The 17,269-nt window shown below is 40.1% G+C and overlaps 1 protein-coding gene across 1 annotated transcript in view; it reads left to right on the top strand.

Annotated features, from left to right (window-relative positions):
* Positions 1-17,269, top strand: part of LOC127631167 (RIMS-binding protein 2-like) — a 64,081-nt gene that overhangs the window by 9,949 nt on the left and 36,863 nt on the right. Inside the window, exons 8-13 of the mRNA XM_052109184.1 lie at positions 1,008-1,117; positions 1,558-2,463; positions 9,329-9,480; positions 10,884-11,534; positions 14,859-15,008; positions 15,237-15,392. Coding sequence (XP_051965144.1) covers positions 1,008-1,117; positions 1,558-2,463; positions 9,329-9,480; positions 10,884-11,534; positions 14,859-15,008; positions 15,237-15,392 — 2,125 coding nt within the window. The remainder of the gene's footprint in view (positions 1-1,007; positions 1,118-1,557; positions 2,464-9,328; positions 9,481-10,883; positions 11,535-14,858; positions 15,009-15,236; positions 15,393-17,269) is intronic.

The raw sequence follows: 17,269 nt of genomic DNA, 5'->3' as shown, positions 1-17,269 counted from the left end.
GCTCATCGCAAATAGGTCTTCCAAATGGACAATGACCCCAAGCATACCTCCAAAGTTGTAGCAAAATGGCTTGATGACAACCAAGTCAAGGTATTGGAGTGGCCATCACCAAGCCCTGACCTCAATCTGATAGACAATCTGTGGGCAGAACTGAAAAAGCATATGCGAGCAAGGAGGCCTGCCTACAAACCTGACTCAGTTACACCAGTTCTGTCTGGAGGAATGGGCCAAAATTCCAGCAACTTATTGTGAGAAGCTTGTGGAAGGCTACCCAAAATATTTTACCCAAGTTAAACAATTTAAAGGCATTTATACCAAATACTAACAAAGTGTATGTAAACTTCTTACCCACTGGGAACTGGATGAAAGAAATAAAGGCTGAAATAAATCCTTCTCTCTACTATTATTCTGACATTACACATTCTTAAAATAAAGTATATATACTAACAGGGAAAGTTTTCTACAATTAAATGTCAGGAATTGTGAGTTTAAATGTATTTGGCTAAGGTGTATGTGAACTTCTGACTTCAACTGTAACCGAGACATTTTCATAGTATAACCACATATCTTGAACATTATTTAGCATTTGGCAGAGTGTAATAATAACTTTCCAACCTTGAATATGCAAAGTTATACCTAGTCTTTTAATGATCATGCAAGCCCAGAAAATTTAGCTTGATATCTAAGCATGGATACCAGGAAATTAAAGCATCCATAAAGCACAATTTAAACAGAACCAAATCCACCCACATTCCCAAATAACTAAAAATTAATCTGCCTTTTTAGACTTTACATCTCAAATGTTAAACTTTTCTTACTGAAAAAAATCACGTAAAAGATTTAGCAAAAATAAACATTTCTCGTTTCTGCTTTTAAACCCTTTGGTCATCTTGCCCCATAGACTTCCATTGAATTCCACTGTCAATAGAATTTAACCCAGAATATCCCTTTAAAGCAAAACATGGACAAGAAAACCACTTATGAGTTGAATTTGGTGTTTCCTCCAGTTATAACCCTTATGATGGCCCCAATGAGCACCCTGAAGCTGAGCTCCCCCTGATGGCTGGGAAGTACTTATATGTTTATGGGACCATGGATGAGGACGGCTTCTATGAGGGTATGTCAGATTTCAGCACTACTCGTGTGAAAAAAACAGTGCCAGGATTTCAGAGTTGTTACAGTAAGTAAAATACAGGGTTCCCACGGTCATGGAAAACCTGGAAATATCATGGAATTTTAAAGTTGTGGTTTCCAAAAAAGTAATAGAAATGAAAAAAAAAAACATTGTAAAAGTCATGATAAATTCATATAAATTACTGCACAGACATTTTCTTTTCTAATATGTTCTGCTCTAAATGTTTAATTGACTAGAAATGGCACTGTATTTGTGGATTCTCTAAAAAATCCTTATCAAGTAATCACAACCAACGGGAAATATAATGGGATAGTCGTGGCTATTTACTGGTCAAAAGAAAATTTTATGCTTTTGGATTTTAGAAGATGGGTAAAATGTTAAGCCCATTCCTTTTCCACTCTGTTCCTTTGTCTTTTATCCAGGGGAGTTGTTGGATGGACAGCAGGGTCTTGTCCCATCCAACTTTGTTGACTTTGTCCAGGACGAGGAGCTCCCCTCGGTTCCTCTCTCGGACCACATAAAGGAACCGTCCTACCTCAACCACAGCCCTGCCTCTGTGCCAAGCAGCGCCGTTAGCACACTCAGCACGCTGCTGTCAGAGAAGCTGGATGCCCTGGGCTCGGGCACCGGGACGGGCACCAGCAGCAGCAGTGGGGTGAGCAGCCTGGGCATGAGCATGGGGCAGGGCATGGACTTTCTGAGACCATGCAGCAATGGCACAGGCACACTGGACATGAACATCGATGAGATTGGAGAAGATATCGTGCCTTACCCCCGCCGCATTACTTTGATCAAGCAGCTGGCCAAGAGTGTGATCATAAGCTGGGACCCTCCAGTGGTGCTGCCCGGATGGGCTCCCATCAGTGGCTACAATGTTCTGGTGGATCAAGAGGTGCGTATGAGTGTGCCCTTCTGTGGCCGCACCAAATCTCTTATCGAAAAACTTAACCTGGCCTCCTGCACACATCGGATCTCTATCCAATGCATGACTGAACGGGGGCTCTCGGATCCACTGCGCTGCACGCTGCTGGTGGGGAAGGATGTGGTGGTGGCACCCTACTACCTTTGTGTGGAGAACATTACGCAAGTATCAGCCGAACTCGCCTGGATGCCAAGCAACAGTAACTACAGCCACACAATCTTCCTAAACAACGTTGAGTATGATGTGGTGAAGCCCGGAGGGTACAAATACCAGTTCTACAATCTAAAACCCATGACTGTGTATAAGATACGGGTTGTGGCCAGACCACATCAGGTGCCCTGGCAGCTGCCCCTCGAGCAGAGGGAAAAGAAGGAGGTGTCAGTGGAGTTCTGCACACAGCCGGCTGGTGAGTCCTACACCTTACTGTCAGTTACTTCTGGGGGCACTCTCAATTTTACATGTTAAAGCTGAAGTTAAAGCAATGTAATTTCTGCACCCCTAGCATCTCCAAACTAAATTGCAAAACTAATCACTGTTTTCAAACAGATTCCAGAAAACTCCCCCATCTTCAATTGTTTGGACAAACAGATAGTCCCACCCCAAACTCACACCATTGGTTAAGGCAGTTTTTCTGTGTTCAAACAGAGTAATATCTTGAGAGTGCCACAGAGTGATAGTGTCACATTGTAGGTGAAATCAACCCACTAAAAGGCTTAATTATATTTAATGCTGCATATTAAAGGGATAGTTCACCAAAATATTTTAATTATCTCATCATTTACTCAACATCATGCCTTTCCAGATGTGCATGACATTCTTTCTTCTATAATTCAGTTCTATTGGTCCACACAATGCAAGTGAATGGTGGCCAGAAATCAGAAGGTCAAAAAACACAGAAGCAACATGTTATGTATGGGTAAGAAATAGATCAACATTTAAGTCCTTTTTTCCTATAAATTCTCCTCCATGCCCAATAGGTGGCGATATGCACGAAAATTGTGAATCTTCAAAAACAAAAGAAGAATGTGGAAGTGGGCATTAATAGTAAAAATGGACTTGAATACGGACCTGCTTGTCACCCATACCTATCATATCAGTTCAGAATACATGGATTTAACCCTTTTGCACGTGAGTACTGAAAAGGCCTCCAGCGTGAGTTATTTAATGCATGCTTTAAAAACAAAAGTCACCGTACACTTCACAGCAGATGCACTGGAGGTCAGATTATATATTATCAAACATATAATTTTTTTTTTTAGACGTTTATAGTGATTGATTATTATAGATAAGATGTGATCGCAAACACTATTGCTGGGTATGCGTGGCACCATATTGTTTACATTGCAATGCAGCATGGGATTTTGAGTTCATCATAGGCTACGTTCACACAGTCAGTGTTTCGGATTGACAACCATTTTTACTTACAGGTGTGTGTCTTGAAATGTCCCGTGCATATAACAGCATAAAGAAGGAGTTTGAATGCAGTATGTATGAATGAACATCTGAAGTCACATCTCTATTCTAATAGTAACCATAGTGACAGTGACTAAAAGATGGTGATGTCATAACACCGGCATGTCTTATCACAAATGCCGCCACATTGTTAAATAAATGAGTCCAATCAAGGCATGAGTTCATCCATCAGACCATAATTATCCGACTGCGACTGTTAATGACGTTCTGTTCACACAGCACAGGTTTGCAGAGAATGCGGTTGTGAGACCTGAAAATTTGCAGGTGTCGGTTTGGTTATAGAATGCATAATTGGTGGTGGTGTAGTGGGCTAAAGCACATAACTGTAAATCAGAAGGTTGCTGGTTCGATCTCCACAGCCACCACCATTGTGTCTTTGAGCAAGACTCTTAACTCCAGTTTGCTCTGGGGGGATTGTCCCTGTAATATGTGCTCTGTAATTCGCTTTGGATAAAAGTGTCTGCCAAATGCATGAATGTAAATGTAATTGTCACACCCACAAATATCCGTCCTGTGTGTGACCGCAACCGTATTAAGCACTCAAAACAGTTCTGACAACCATATTTTGCTGCTGTGTTAATGTGGCCATAGAAGCATAGAAGGTTTTAAAAACCTAGCCCTTCCACTTTCCCTGCCCAGAAATGGTGAGAATGAGTGACAGATGGAGGCTCAAGTGGACAGACTTATATATTCTTTGTTTGATGTCAGAAAACATCACTGCAGTGCTGCATTAAAACAGTAAGCTCTGATGGTAAGTATCATTATACTTTTATTTATTGATTATTTGAATGTTTGTAACATAAAAAATTAAGATATTATGATGTTAAAAAATATTGTTTGATTCATTATGACAACTGAATAAGTCCCTCTCTCTTGGTAAACAGCAGCACGAATGCAGATCGCACTTGTTTGATCGTATGCATCTGAGCCCAGCCTAGTGTAATCACACCAGTTTGATTGTATGTGTGAAAGGGTTAACCATTGGAGTCATATGGATTACTTTTATGCTGCCTTTATATGCTTTTTGGACCTTCAAAGTTCTGGCCACCATTCACTTGCATTGTATGGATCTACAGAGCTGAAATATTCTTCTAAAAATCTTCATTTGTGTTCTTCAGAAGAAGAAAAATAGTCATACACATCTGGAATGGCATGAGGGTGAGTAGATGATGAGAGAATTACATTTTTGCGTGAACTATGCCTTTAAGCTGGGATATGAGAAAGACTTTAACATAAAAAAATTACACACATTATTTTTTATTTGAGATCTTATTATCACTTATTCACTATTTTAATACTAGCCTTTTGTTTTAAGGACACATAAAATAATTAATGAATAATAAGAATAAATAGATTTATGAGTGGTGTTTTCTGGTTGCTAAGGTGTTCTTGAATTTATTTTATTTTTTTATTTGTTTTGCATTGGTAGGGTGCTGCTGGTTTCTAGGGGGTTTTGGGTGGTTGCTACAGTAGGTGGTTGGGAGGGAGCCTGCACCTAGTCTCTGGGATGTTCTTTTTATTGATCACTTAAGTGGTAGTTTACTTTAGCAAGCACAAATAATAAAAGAATAGAATATGAAGAATATCAAAAATTTCTAAAACTAGATATGTACAAAATAAGTACAAACTTGAGGCTGTGTGGAATACCCATAAACTTGAATAAATTATGTTTGTCTGGTCAAAACAAGGGAGCTTATGGAGAAATGTAATCATTGTTATTAAAAACAAATTATAGATTATTAATTATTATGAATATTGTTGTTGTTTTACTATAGCTAGTTGATAGTTTTTGTGAAACGTTTTGATAGTTTTGTTGATTTGTGTGAAGTCATTAGGGTGATTAGTGCTTTCTTGTGAACTTGGAGCCTGTTAAATTTAAGTCATTCTTCTCTACTCAATTGTACTTTTCAAAAGTGCAGATTTGTGTGCACCAAGAAGTACTGAGGAGAATTCAGTGTGCCATATGGCTAACCGAGAGGCCAGTCAATTTCCCTTATACTGCATAAGACGTGCTATAACTAAAAAACACACACACTAATCACAGATTAGTACAGTTTACTTAACTGTACTTAAATTAAGTTCACTTTACATGAGCCAAATAAGCATGTTTGCTAATTTGTTACCTTACCAGTTACCTTAAAACCCTAAGTAAGGTAAATTAGGTTTTACAGGGTTGAGTCATCCATATATTGGTCAGTTTTCTTTGAGTAAAAAACTGTACATTTTAAATGACTATATCTGCCAAAAGGTTCTTTTGTCAACTTTTTAGCAGTACACTAGCGTATAGATGGCCTCAAAACTAACAAACGTGAACTAAAACCCACAGAAATCCCATTTAGATTTCACAGGGTCTTTAAAGCTATGTTAAATACTATAGCTCAATTCAGAGAGATTGTGGAGTTTAGATTACCATAATGAGCTCTTTACCCTAGAGAGACTCTAGACAAACATATGCAGCCTTCATTAAAAAACAAAACCCCAATGGCAAGTTAGTGTGTAAACAAGGACCTGTTAACTCTGGTTTTCACACACCTATTACACATGCATCTACCTGAGATGTTGATCAACCGAGTTGTGTTTAGCTTTTCTTCATCTCAATGCAATTCTCAATGGACCCCGAGGATGGCTTGTTTACCAGAGGCGAAAGAGTGCGGGGAATGAGTGCACAGGAAATGAATGAATATGTGATGAATGGAAATGGGACATTTGCCGCAGTAGGGAAGCATAGTGACTGAAGATGAAAAGTGAAAGAATCAGAGAGGATATGAGGGGGGTTGGTGGGGGATGCCCGGAATTCTGCTTTTAAGGGAGTCCTCTAGTTGGCTAGTCAGTACAACCCCTTAGTATGAAGATGGTTTCAGTACCGTAAATGCCAGCTCTTTCTTCCCTCTGATCCTGAGCAGCCATTGTCCAGGGAGGAAATGAAACGCCATTAGCAATGAAACGGGCCCATACAGTGCTGTGGCCCTCAGCAGACTCCACATGATTAAACGCAAGAGAAAAAAAATTCTGTTGTAATTTTTAATTGATACTCTTAATTGATATAGAACGGTAATTAAGGGACGGCTGCACATGATGGAACGGTCCTGCTCGCCGATTATTGAATTTCCACCATAGTGGATTGCATACCTCAGGACATCTTGACGTCGCGAGATAAATGAACCCTCAGTCTAGTCTAGCGCACATCATGTTCCCTTCCTACACACTGTGCAATATGTATAGAGCACGAATGGCCCTGTTAACAATGTAAACCCATCTCTGGGCTTCCCTGTGGACTACTAGCAGGGGATTTTATTACATGATGCCCATCTGCAATACAGCGGTGGTCTCAAATGAAGGCCTGATCAGATAACACAGCCTTTGAGCTTTTTTCAATTACAGAGCATTGATCCAGTTCCTCTTGATCAGCTTTACAAATTATATGATCCACTTTTAGCTCGACTGTCACGTGCCTCTGGCATCTCTGCCTGTTCTCAGTGCTCTTCTGAGCCGCAGAAGCACTCTGTGGGCTTGGTTCTGGTAGGGGTGGGCATTGATTAAGTGTTAATTCCGATGATCTGTCATGTGACGTCTGAAGAGGTGATCAGTGTGGATTAGTGAGATCCATCGCAGAGGACAGCAGGATCAACTCTGTGACGGGACTTCCTTCTCTCTGACACCAGGCTATGATATATAGTGCATATATCTTCAAAAGTTGGTGTTGTAGGATCTTAGAAAGTGAAAACTATGATGCTAACACATCTCAATCTTAAATGCTGTTGTAATGCAGCTGTTTTAAAGATAATGCTTTCCTATTACAAGTTAGCTGTTAAACGCTTCTCCACCATCGAGCTGAACAGTTCTGAGCAAGGCGAGGAACGGTTCCAGTAGCATTTCCACATCAGCACGGTTCAGCACAGTACAAAAGCCGATCTCAGCTCGGATTTCTTAATATGGTTAGCTAACTGAACTCAACCTTCCAGGTGATTTTATGATGATGGTTTAAAGGTGCACTCAGTAATTTTTTCTCCATTAAAAAAGTTTTACTGCTAAAGAAATGTATTGTAATTTTGAAACATATGAATTCAATCATGACCACTCACATGAGATGAGGACTCTAGTCATTTCAGTAACCTTATAAAAGCTGTTTTATTATATATGGGCAGGGGCGCCCTCATGGGTGCTGCCATTTTAAAATCACATGATCAGCTGAATAGTCTTGTTATTGGACACTTTCACTCTTGGATTCAATTATTCATGGTTGATGTGAATAGTGAATTTTTACAATGGCATCTGTAACTGAAAACTATTTATTTTGAATAATGCTGCCTCCACACCACTAGATGTCACTGTAAGTCCAAGATGACAAAAACAAAAAGTTACTGAGTGCACTATTCTGTGTGTTTGTGTCCGGCGGCTTACACAACCCTTCAACAAATATTGATAAACCTTTCGCCTTTTCCTCTTTTGTGACATGGGCCGTGTCTTGTGTTGTAGCTGAGTAAAAAAAATTGAAAAAAGCTTTCTTAAAAACTCATCCTCCATAGCACACTGACTCAAATGCTTACCTCTCACACCATCGCCAATTTACGTATTTGTTATGTACTGTACATTCTTATCCTGATTGCTGAGCACCACAGTGGAAAAAGAAACTAGAATTGTGCCAATTGGCGTTATGATCGTAACGAAACGGCACGGTTCCGCATCAAAGTCCGTTCGACCCGATGATGAAAAAACAGCTATTGTTTTAATATTTTGAAAGGGTTACTTTTCCTAAAAATGACAATTCTATCATCATTTACTCGCCCTCATGTCGTTCCAAACCAGTAAAACTTTCTTTGTTCTGTCGAACACAAAAAGAGATATTTTGCAGAATGTCTGAGCTGCTCTTTTCCATACAATATTTGAGGATGGTGATTCATGCCACAAAACACCATTAAACAACTACGAAAGTAGTCTATAGTGATGTCGAACATCTGGCTCATGTTTTAAACTCAATGAGCTATGGTGAAGGTGAAGATTTTCAGCAAATAACAAGTTAATTTTAGTCTGTTCCTCACATAAAGCTAATGTATGGCTTCAGAAGACTTGCATAGCAAAATAGTGCACTTGTCATATGTATGGTACATAAAGGGTGCCTTTTTGTCCTTTTTGGAGCTTGATAATGTAACTCACCAGCCACTCTCATTGTATCAAAAAGAGCAGCTTAAGCTAGTAGGAAATGTACCCAGTAGGAACATATATATGGCAGAAATGTGAAAATCCTATAAAATCACAAATCCTCTATTCCTGCTTTTCTCGCTCTTTCTCTCTCTCTCTAGCGCTCTCTTTTCTCCATTCACTCCAGCAGTGTTATGTAAAACAGCTGAAATGAGAAATGCACATTGCATGCTTTAGTTTCTAAGATGGTGCAGTTACATTGCTGGCAGCCACATATAACACTCAGTATGATTAAGACAAATCTGCCTGCATAAACTTAGACTGCTGACATAAGCAAATAGAGTGTGATAGTCTATGGCCAGCTGGCGTCCCTTACAGCAGTTAAATTTGCACGTGAACACACCCACACACACATTTACATGTCACATGCATGATATTCTTATACACAAGCATGCACATGTTTTTGAAAGCAAACTGCTTGTCACAACCCACCCATGAACATGACAACAATGCACTGCAGACAAACACATGCCCATTTTTGGGTGAACTATCCCTAAACTATAACAAAATTAGTTTGAATAATGATACCATGTAGCTAGTGAACTTATGAATCTTGTTTCTTTATTCTGTCTCTTTATGTGTTCTTTGTATTTTTGCAGGTCCTCCTTTACCTCCTCAGGATGTGAAAGTTCAGTTGGGCCAGACTCCTGGAGTCTTGCAGATCCGATGGAAACCCCCTCTCCTTACTCCCACTGGCACTTCCAATGGAGCCAGTGTTATTGGCTACATGGTCTGCACTAAAGGTCAAAAGGTAAAGAGATTATGTTGGATCAAGCTGTCAAAATTTACTCACCATTATGTTGTTCCAAATCCATATGACTTTCTTTTTAGGTAGAATGTTAGCCTCAGTTACCATTCACTTTCGTTGTATCTTTTTTATCCATACAACGAAAGTGAATGGAGACTGAGGCTAACATTCTGTCAAACGTCTTCTTTTATGGTTCATGGCAGCATGAAAGTCATACTGGTTTGCAACATCATGTAGTTGATTAAATGATGACAGACTTTTCAAATGATCCCATTAATTATTGAAACTGCTAATAGAGCCACATTATGGAGGTAAAACATGTAATGCTAGTGATGTATTGAGACACTGGTCTTTTCCAGATATACGGATTTTCATTTTTCTCACTGGCGCCATCTGGTGGCCACTTGTGTGATTGGATAGCCAATGTTGTCCTAGTGTGCAGTGTTATATAACGCATGGGTTTATGTAAGGCATTGAGATTACATTAACCAATGATTGTGAGACAAAATTGTGAAAGTATTTTTCTTATTGGTGGTTGGTGTTATGTGCACATCACTACTGTCAAATTGTTGTACTTTTTAAAAACAATTCACTTTATCATACATAAACACAAACACACATAGCCTACATACAGTGGGGATCAAAAGCCCACATTAAAAATGTGGGATTCAAAATCTAATTTAGACCTCATCATAAAGGAGTTTTAGGTTTTTAAAACATTTAAAACACAAAATCAAAATAAGCAAATTTGCTTCATTGATCATGTTAACTGCTGTGTACGGAAAGTCAGATATCATTGCTCCCATTGAAGCACACAAGATGCTCTTTGGAACCTTCTCAAATCATGCTAAATAGCACGGATCATAACGTTTAGAAAGATCTTGTGGAGTCTATGCCAGCTAAAGTGCATATTGTCTTGGGATATATGAAGTACTAAACAATTCTGAAATCCATGTTAGTTTTCTAAAGTATAATACTTTGTATTTTCTTTTGACTCTTGACTAGCCCACCCTAAAGTATTTGTACTTTTTACGTTTGTTTTAGATCCATTCAAAAGTTTAAAGTAAAACATGTAACACTTTACAATAAGCTTCCATTTGGTAACTTTAAGTACAGAGTTAACATAAACTAACAAAGAAAAGTACTTGTACAGCCTTTATTGATCTTGGTTAATGTTATTGTCATCACATTCTAATACATTTTTTTTATTTATTTATTTTTTATTTTTACACTAGTTAATGCACTAACACTAAAATGAACCAACATTAACAAAGATTAATAAATTCTGTAAAAAACTATATTGGTCACTGATAGTTCACGATACCTAATGCATTTACTGATGTTATCAAATGGTACCGTATTGTAAAGTGTTGCCATTTGTGATGATGTTTGTGTCTGGTTTTCAGATAGCCGAGATCATGTACCCCACAGCAGATTTCGTTACTGTGGAACTGAACCGTATCCAGTGTCTGGAAGCACAAGAGGTCGTCGTGAGGACAATATCAGCACAAGGAGAGTCTCAGGACTCTCCCGTGGCCGCCATTCCACACAATTTCCTTGTGCCTCACCCCCATCCACACCCTCACCACCAGCCTCACCCTCCACCTCATCCCCAACCTCATTCTCAGACGCAACCGCCCCCTTACCCCCAAGCCTACCCGCCAACCCATCCGCAACCACACGTCCAACCCCAGCCACCCCATCCCCACACTCAACCCCCAGTTTCACACCCTCACCCACAACAGCACATGCACACCTCGACCTCCTCATACCCCATGTCTAAACCCAAACTTCTACGAAGTGCCAGAGACCCCCATGCCAAAGAGCCAGAGATGGGCAGGCGACTGGGGCAGCCCTGGGAGCCACACCCCCGAGTCGCATCACCCCGACCGCCCCCTACACACCCGAGGCAGACACTGGAGCCCCCTCACATAGAGGGCCGGCGCTCACCCTCCCCTCAGAGGATCCTGCCCCAACCTCAGGGAGCACCCATTCCTAACACAGTGGCTCGTGCAATGGCCCGGCAGGCGGCGCAGAGGAACTCCCCAAACAACAAGGTGAGTACAGGGAACATAAACGGTACAGTCCCAAGCAAGACTCTAGTAGGCAATTTACATTTATTCAATTAGCAGATGCTGTTGTCTAAAGTGACTTGCAAATGAGGAATGCAACAGAAGCAATTCATCCTAAGGAGGCAGCAGTAAGAGAAGTGCAATAATACAAAGTTGCAAATTGCTCAGCGAAGCACAAACAAAGAGGAAAGCAAGAGACTGTGGTATATATTATTATTATTATTATTTAAGAACGAAAAAGAAGACTGAAGATTGCAGTAGTAGGATTGGGTTGAATGCTCACGAGAAAGATGCATCTTAAGATTTAGTTTTTTTTTTAAGGTGGCTAGAGAATCGGCTGCTCATCTCAGAGTTTGGCAGGTCATTCCACCAGTGAGGAACAGTTGAAGTGAAGGTCAGGGAAACTGATTTTGTGACTGTAAAGCAGTTCAATGGAAAGGAGGAGGCGATATAAACAATATTTTAATGATTAACTTAAACAAAAGACAAACACACACAAACATGGCGGACATCGTAAACGATCTCTCTCTCGTCGCACCACCGTCCACAATCGGCCTTTATCCCTCTCGGAGGCTTAATTAGCCTGATAAGGGACCGGGTGTGTATAATCACGACCCGGCCCCGCCCTTCACCCCTTTCCCAGGGGGAGGGCATGCCCTAAGCCCCTTCTGCCGGCAGGTCATCCCCATCTACCTGGATGAGGGAGGGGACAAGAGGAGGGAAACAGAAATATAAAAAAAAAAACACTTATTCGCCAGTTCTCCGATACGCCGTAGCTTGTTCCTCGGCCACTCCTCCACCCTCTAACGGACCACAGCCATGCCTCTCCGGGCAGATCGGAGGCAGTCCTCCAGCCCCTGGTGGACAGAATGCCCCGCCACATTCTCAGGGAACAGAAGGGGTCTCCCTCGCCCCTGGCAGCGGTTCTCCCGCTCCAGCCAGTCGGCAGCGAGCCCCTCCCCGCTCCGTTTCAGCGGCCGGTAGGGGACTCCTCCGCCCCTGGCAGTGGCCCTGACCGTTCCAGGCGGTCGGTTAGGAGCCCCTTCTCCCCTCGCGGGGTCGGGCTCCTCCGTCCCCCTGCACATGACTGCGGCTGCTCCATTGGGGTGGATGGTAGTGGCGAGAACTATACTACGGCGTATCCTCCTCCTTCCCGGGTTTAGGCACCAGTGTAAAGCAGTTCAATGGAAAGGAGGAGGCGAGAACCGGCCTGGTGATATAAACAATATTTTAATGATTAACTTGAACAAAAGACAAACACACATGACGGACATGTCCGTAAATGATCTCTCTCTCGTCGCACCACCATCCACAATCGGCCTTTATCCCTCTCGGAGGCTTAATTAGCCTGATAAGGGGCCGGGTGTGTGTAATCATGACCTGGCCTCGCCCTCCGCCCTGTCACACAGCTGATCATAAACATCTGGAGGGCACGATGCCTTAAAGTAGTGTGTGTAGATACAGGGTGCGGAGACAGTTGTTGTTTTGTAAGTGAACCGCAATGTCTTGAGCTTGAGGTGAGGAACAATTTGCACTCATAGCAGTTCGATGAAGAGAGGCATGACCTGCACTCTCCTGGGCTCGTTGAAGACCAATGCTGCTGCAATCTGGATAAATTGCAGATGTTTGACTGTACATGCAGGAACTCCTGCCAGAAGAGCATTGCAGTAGTCCAGTCTAGATATAATAAGAGCCTGGACAAGGAGTTGTCTACTATGCTCAAATAGGAAGGGTCTGATATTTCTAATGTTATGTAGAGCAATTCTGCCTGATCGGGTTCCTCTTGCGATGGTCCGTAAAGTTCGACTGTTCGTCAAACACAACCTCAAGATTTCTGGCTGTCCTTGATTGTGTAATTGTTGAATGGTGAAGTTCAGTTAAATGGTATAGTTAATTATCACAACCTGCCTAAAGGCATTGATTTGTTGGGACTGAGATGGGAAATGAGGACTGGGAATGCTGAGGTATGTTAATTATCAAGACATCAGTTTACATGGATTGTGGTGTGCATGCTTTGATCACATTTTTATTTGTGGTTGACTGATATGGGTTGTTCAATAGCCAATAACAATATCTGGAGAGCATGTTTTCCGATATAATGCAGATATTCCTAGTAGGGTGATTCTTCAACTTAGGGCCCTTTTAGCACTGTGGACTTCTATATAGTAAAGTCATGTTAAAACATTTTTTAAGACTCTTTTTGTATTATTTGTCTTCTAATAATGTCCAACAGTGTATGCACACACAGCACAGGAGATTTGCCATTTTTTCATGAAAACCCACCGCAGTGTGTCACGATCCCCTGTTATCTGCCTTGTGTTTCACTTGTCACCTGTCATAAACTACACTTCCCATAATTCCCTGCCCTCATCACTGCCAGCAGTCAGTCGTTGTTCTCACCTGTATGTCGTTTAGTCATCATTATCCTTGTGTATTTAAACCCTGTTGTTTCTCCATTTGTCTTTAAATGTTAATGTCTTGTATATTCTGGTCTGTGTTCCTGCCTGAGCCCGTCGTGGATGTTTTTTCTTGTTTATATCTTTTGTTTCCCCTCGTGGATGTTCCAGTCTTGTTTGTCTTGTTACTTTCAATAAATTGCATCTAGATCCCCACTCCTCGTCTGCCATCGTAACAGTGTCATTTCCACCATATCTCAAATTCAGCATTGTGTTTGATAGAGTTCTGTGGTGGTAATTAGTTAAGGAAATAACATTAATGTTTTTTTAAATAAATTGTATGACTCCTTTGTCTTCCAAAGGCTCATTTCATAGATAACATTGGACGTATCCTAAATACACACAGTTAAATAATATTTTCACACTTATTGCATTCTTTGATGAAATTACATCTCAACTGGTAATGACGCACTGTAAAATACTCAGCTCACAAGTCTCTGCTTAAAATGTACCTTGAATTTTATATGTTTTCTTCCAATTTCCATTTAATCTCATAGTAGAATATGTATTTCATAGTTGAATTCTCATTTTACTTCTATAATGTGATATACTTCAGAGTGAATCAGGATATTCAACATGAAAAAATCTAGGATGGGACTTGATTTTATCGATTGGGAATTAATTATATTGTGAAAAGTGGGATTTGCAAACCAGAATGGAGCCAGAACGGAGTACAATGAACCATTGACAATGATATCAACAGAGTTTGGAACTGCTACAACACTTTGTTAATCAACCAAGCGAACATGATTATCAGCTGATATCTCAAAACAGACAGACTCTTACAGCGTCATCTTTTTATTTGCGTTTTGCATTTTGGAAGTATGTATGTAACAGTTGTGATATGTATCAGGTGGAGAGGAGAAACATCTTCAGCGAGAGGGGTAGTGCTCTGCACTCGCTAAACTCAGACGAGGAAGAGGATGGGTATGATGCCCCCCACACCAGACGAAGAGGAGCTTCTGTGGATGAATTTCTCAGAGGTTCGGAGCTGGGCAGACCTGTGAGTCTTAAGAACAACAATCTTCTCAACTTTCAAGTGCTGTTTCAGCTCTTTTATTGTATAAAGAAATATTATGACCTTAAATAAGCTTATTTATCCTTTGTTTCCTATATTTTCTCCTGTCCATTGTTTTCATTTTATGCTGTGTTGCTTTTTGCTGATAATCTCTGGTTTCTCATTGTTTAACATTATGAAGATCTCTCTGTTTCTGTTCCTCTTTCTCAACAGCATCATCACTACAGCCACAGTGAGGAGTACTGCACCGATAGCAGTCGGGGCTCAGACCTGTCTGACATCATGGAGGAGGATGAGGAGGAGTTGTACTCTGAGATGCAGCTGGAGGAAGGGCGGCGACGCAGCATTAACTCACACAACACGCTTAAGGTATGGAACAGACACCCTACGGGCCGCCGTCTGTCTTGGGCTTGGGCCACAGGGCCACAGGCTAGAGACTGGGACAGACGTAGGGGGATGGAGTATGCCGTGGTCTGTAGGGGTTCTCCCAGGAGTTGGTACTAGATGGTTTGGTGCTTGTATGTAGTAGGCTATAGGATCTACTTTGGTTTTAAAATAATATCAGCTAAATCAAAGTGGTTTTTGAGGTGTTTTTTAAATTGACTAAGCGGATTATGTTACTTTGTTTTGAATATTACTAGGTCTTGTTTTTGTTTTGTGTGTGATTGGGATTTAACCCTCATGTTCTGTTGAGATTGACTTTACTTTCTTTATCCAGACTCTAATGCAAATTTTTTATTTATTTATTTTAAATAATTATAGTAATTACCCTATTATTTCCTCTTAAATTATTTGGATATATTCATCTGGTTTAATCTAAACCTATTTGAAGAGTTATTATTAAAACTTTTAACTCGGAAATGTGACTGTTTTCCAATATAGTATCTTTGCTTCTGTTTGGAGTCAATTTGACCCAAGAAAAATCACTGTGTAGAAAAATGCAATACAACAAATCCAAAAAGATATTTATCAGGATGATATTTTTGCAGTGTGTGCACTAATCAGAAAGTCTATGCATGGTAAAATTCATTGAATTTATTCATTTTTAGCCTCGGGTCTTCGAGACCCCAAACGGAAGTCATGTAGCATTTTTCATGGAGGATGTGTAATTAGTCCTATCAGGTTTAAATTTTGTTCATAATCAGTTCTCATAAGATTAGGAAAAGTCATGAAGTATCAACCTCATATTTCAATGTTAAGTGTGTTTTTTTAAGAATTCACAAGGTTCTTGGAGTCACTCATACCCCAAACCAGAACATGAGGGTTAAAAATGGGGGTGTTAGACCTCTGGTGTTGCACACAAAGATTTAACATCTTTGAAAGCTGATCTTAGCGGCAGGATCAGAACAGGTCACCCCATCCTCAGTCTCTCCTGGGTCACAAAGGCGAGTTGCATTGCACTACCGAACTTCGACATCTTCCAATCATTTAGCCAGCTTTGTATAAGCCTGTCCAGTCATACAAAGCTGAATATATGTGAATGGCTTAATCTGAGGCTGCACATGCATTGCATGAGTAAAAGATTTGATATGCTTTTATGTTTTACAGATGTTGCAAACTGTGTCTTTTAGTTTTAGGTATTGCATCACTGTAGTCTTGTAGATTTAGTTCTGGACTACTCTATTACATCTAGTAAAACTGGCTCTTTATTGATAAGCATAGATTAATTGCATTTGACAATCACATACAGTATCTGAAGATGTACTACGTTGTGAAATTGTTTGCTATGCCTCAATATAAACCATAGTTTTATTTCTGTGTGATTATTAATAAATAAACATCAGGGTTTTTGTGTACATATATGTAACCTGTTGAAAGTGGAATATTAGCTGTCAGCTGAAATGCACATCATTCCAAGGGCATTTTGGGAATCTCATTTAAGTCTGCTTAAATGAAACTATTATTCTCTTTTGGTTTTGTTTGTCTCATGGTTACACATCTGTTAAATTTTACTTTTCTAAGTGTAAGTATATATATGTCTTTTCATGAAAAATGTCTTACATTGTTAAAATTTTCTGTTTCTTTAAATTATATATATAATCTATATTTTGTAGACCACTACAAAAGTATCAGTTTCTCTGGATTTACTATTTATAGGTATGTGTTGAGTAAAATTGATATTCTTGTTTTATACTATAAAGTACTGACAACATTTCTCCCAAATTCCAAATAAAAATATTGTCACTGACAACTGTTCAAAATAACATAAAAGATGCAATGTTTTCAGACCTTGAATAATGCAAAGA

The sequence above is a fragment of the Xyrauchen texanus genome, chromosome 37, assembly GCF_025860055.1.
Source record: "Xyrauchen texanus isolate HMW12.3.18 chromosome 37, RBS_HiC_50CHRs, whole genome shotgun sequence".
In the NCBI taxonomy this organism is placed as follows: Eukaryota; Metazoa; Chordata; class Actinopteri; order Cypriniformes; family Catostomidae; genus Xyrauchen; species Xyrauchen texanus.
Note: the sequence above shows the minus strand (reverse complement) of the source record. Positions and strands in the feature narration are given on the sequence as shown.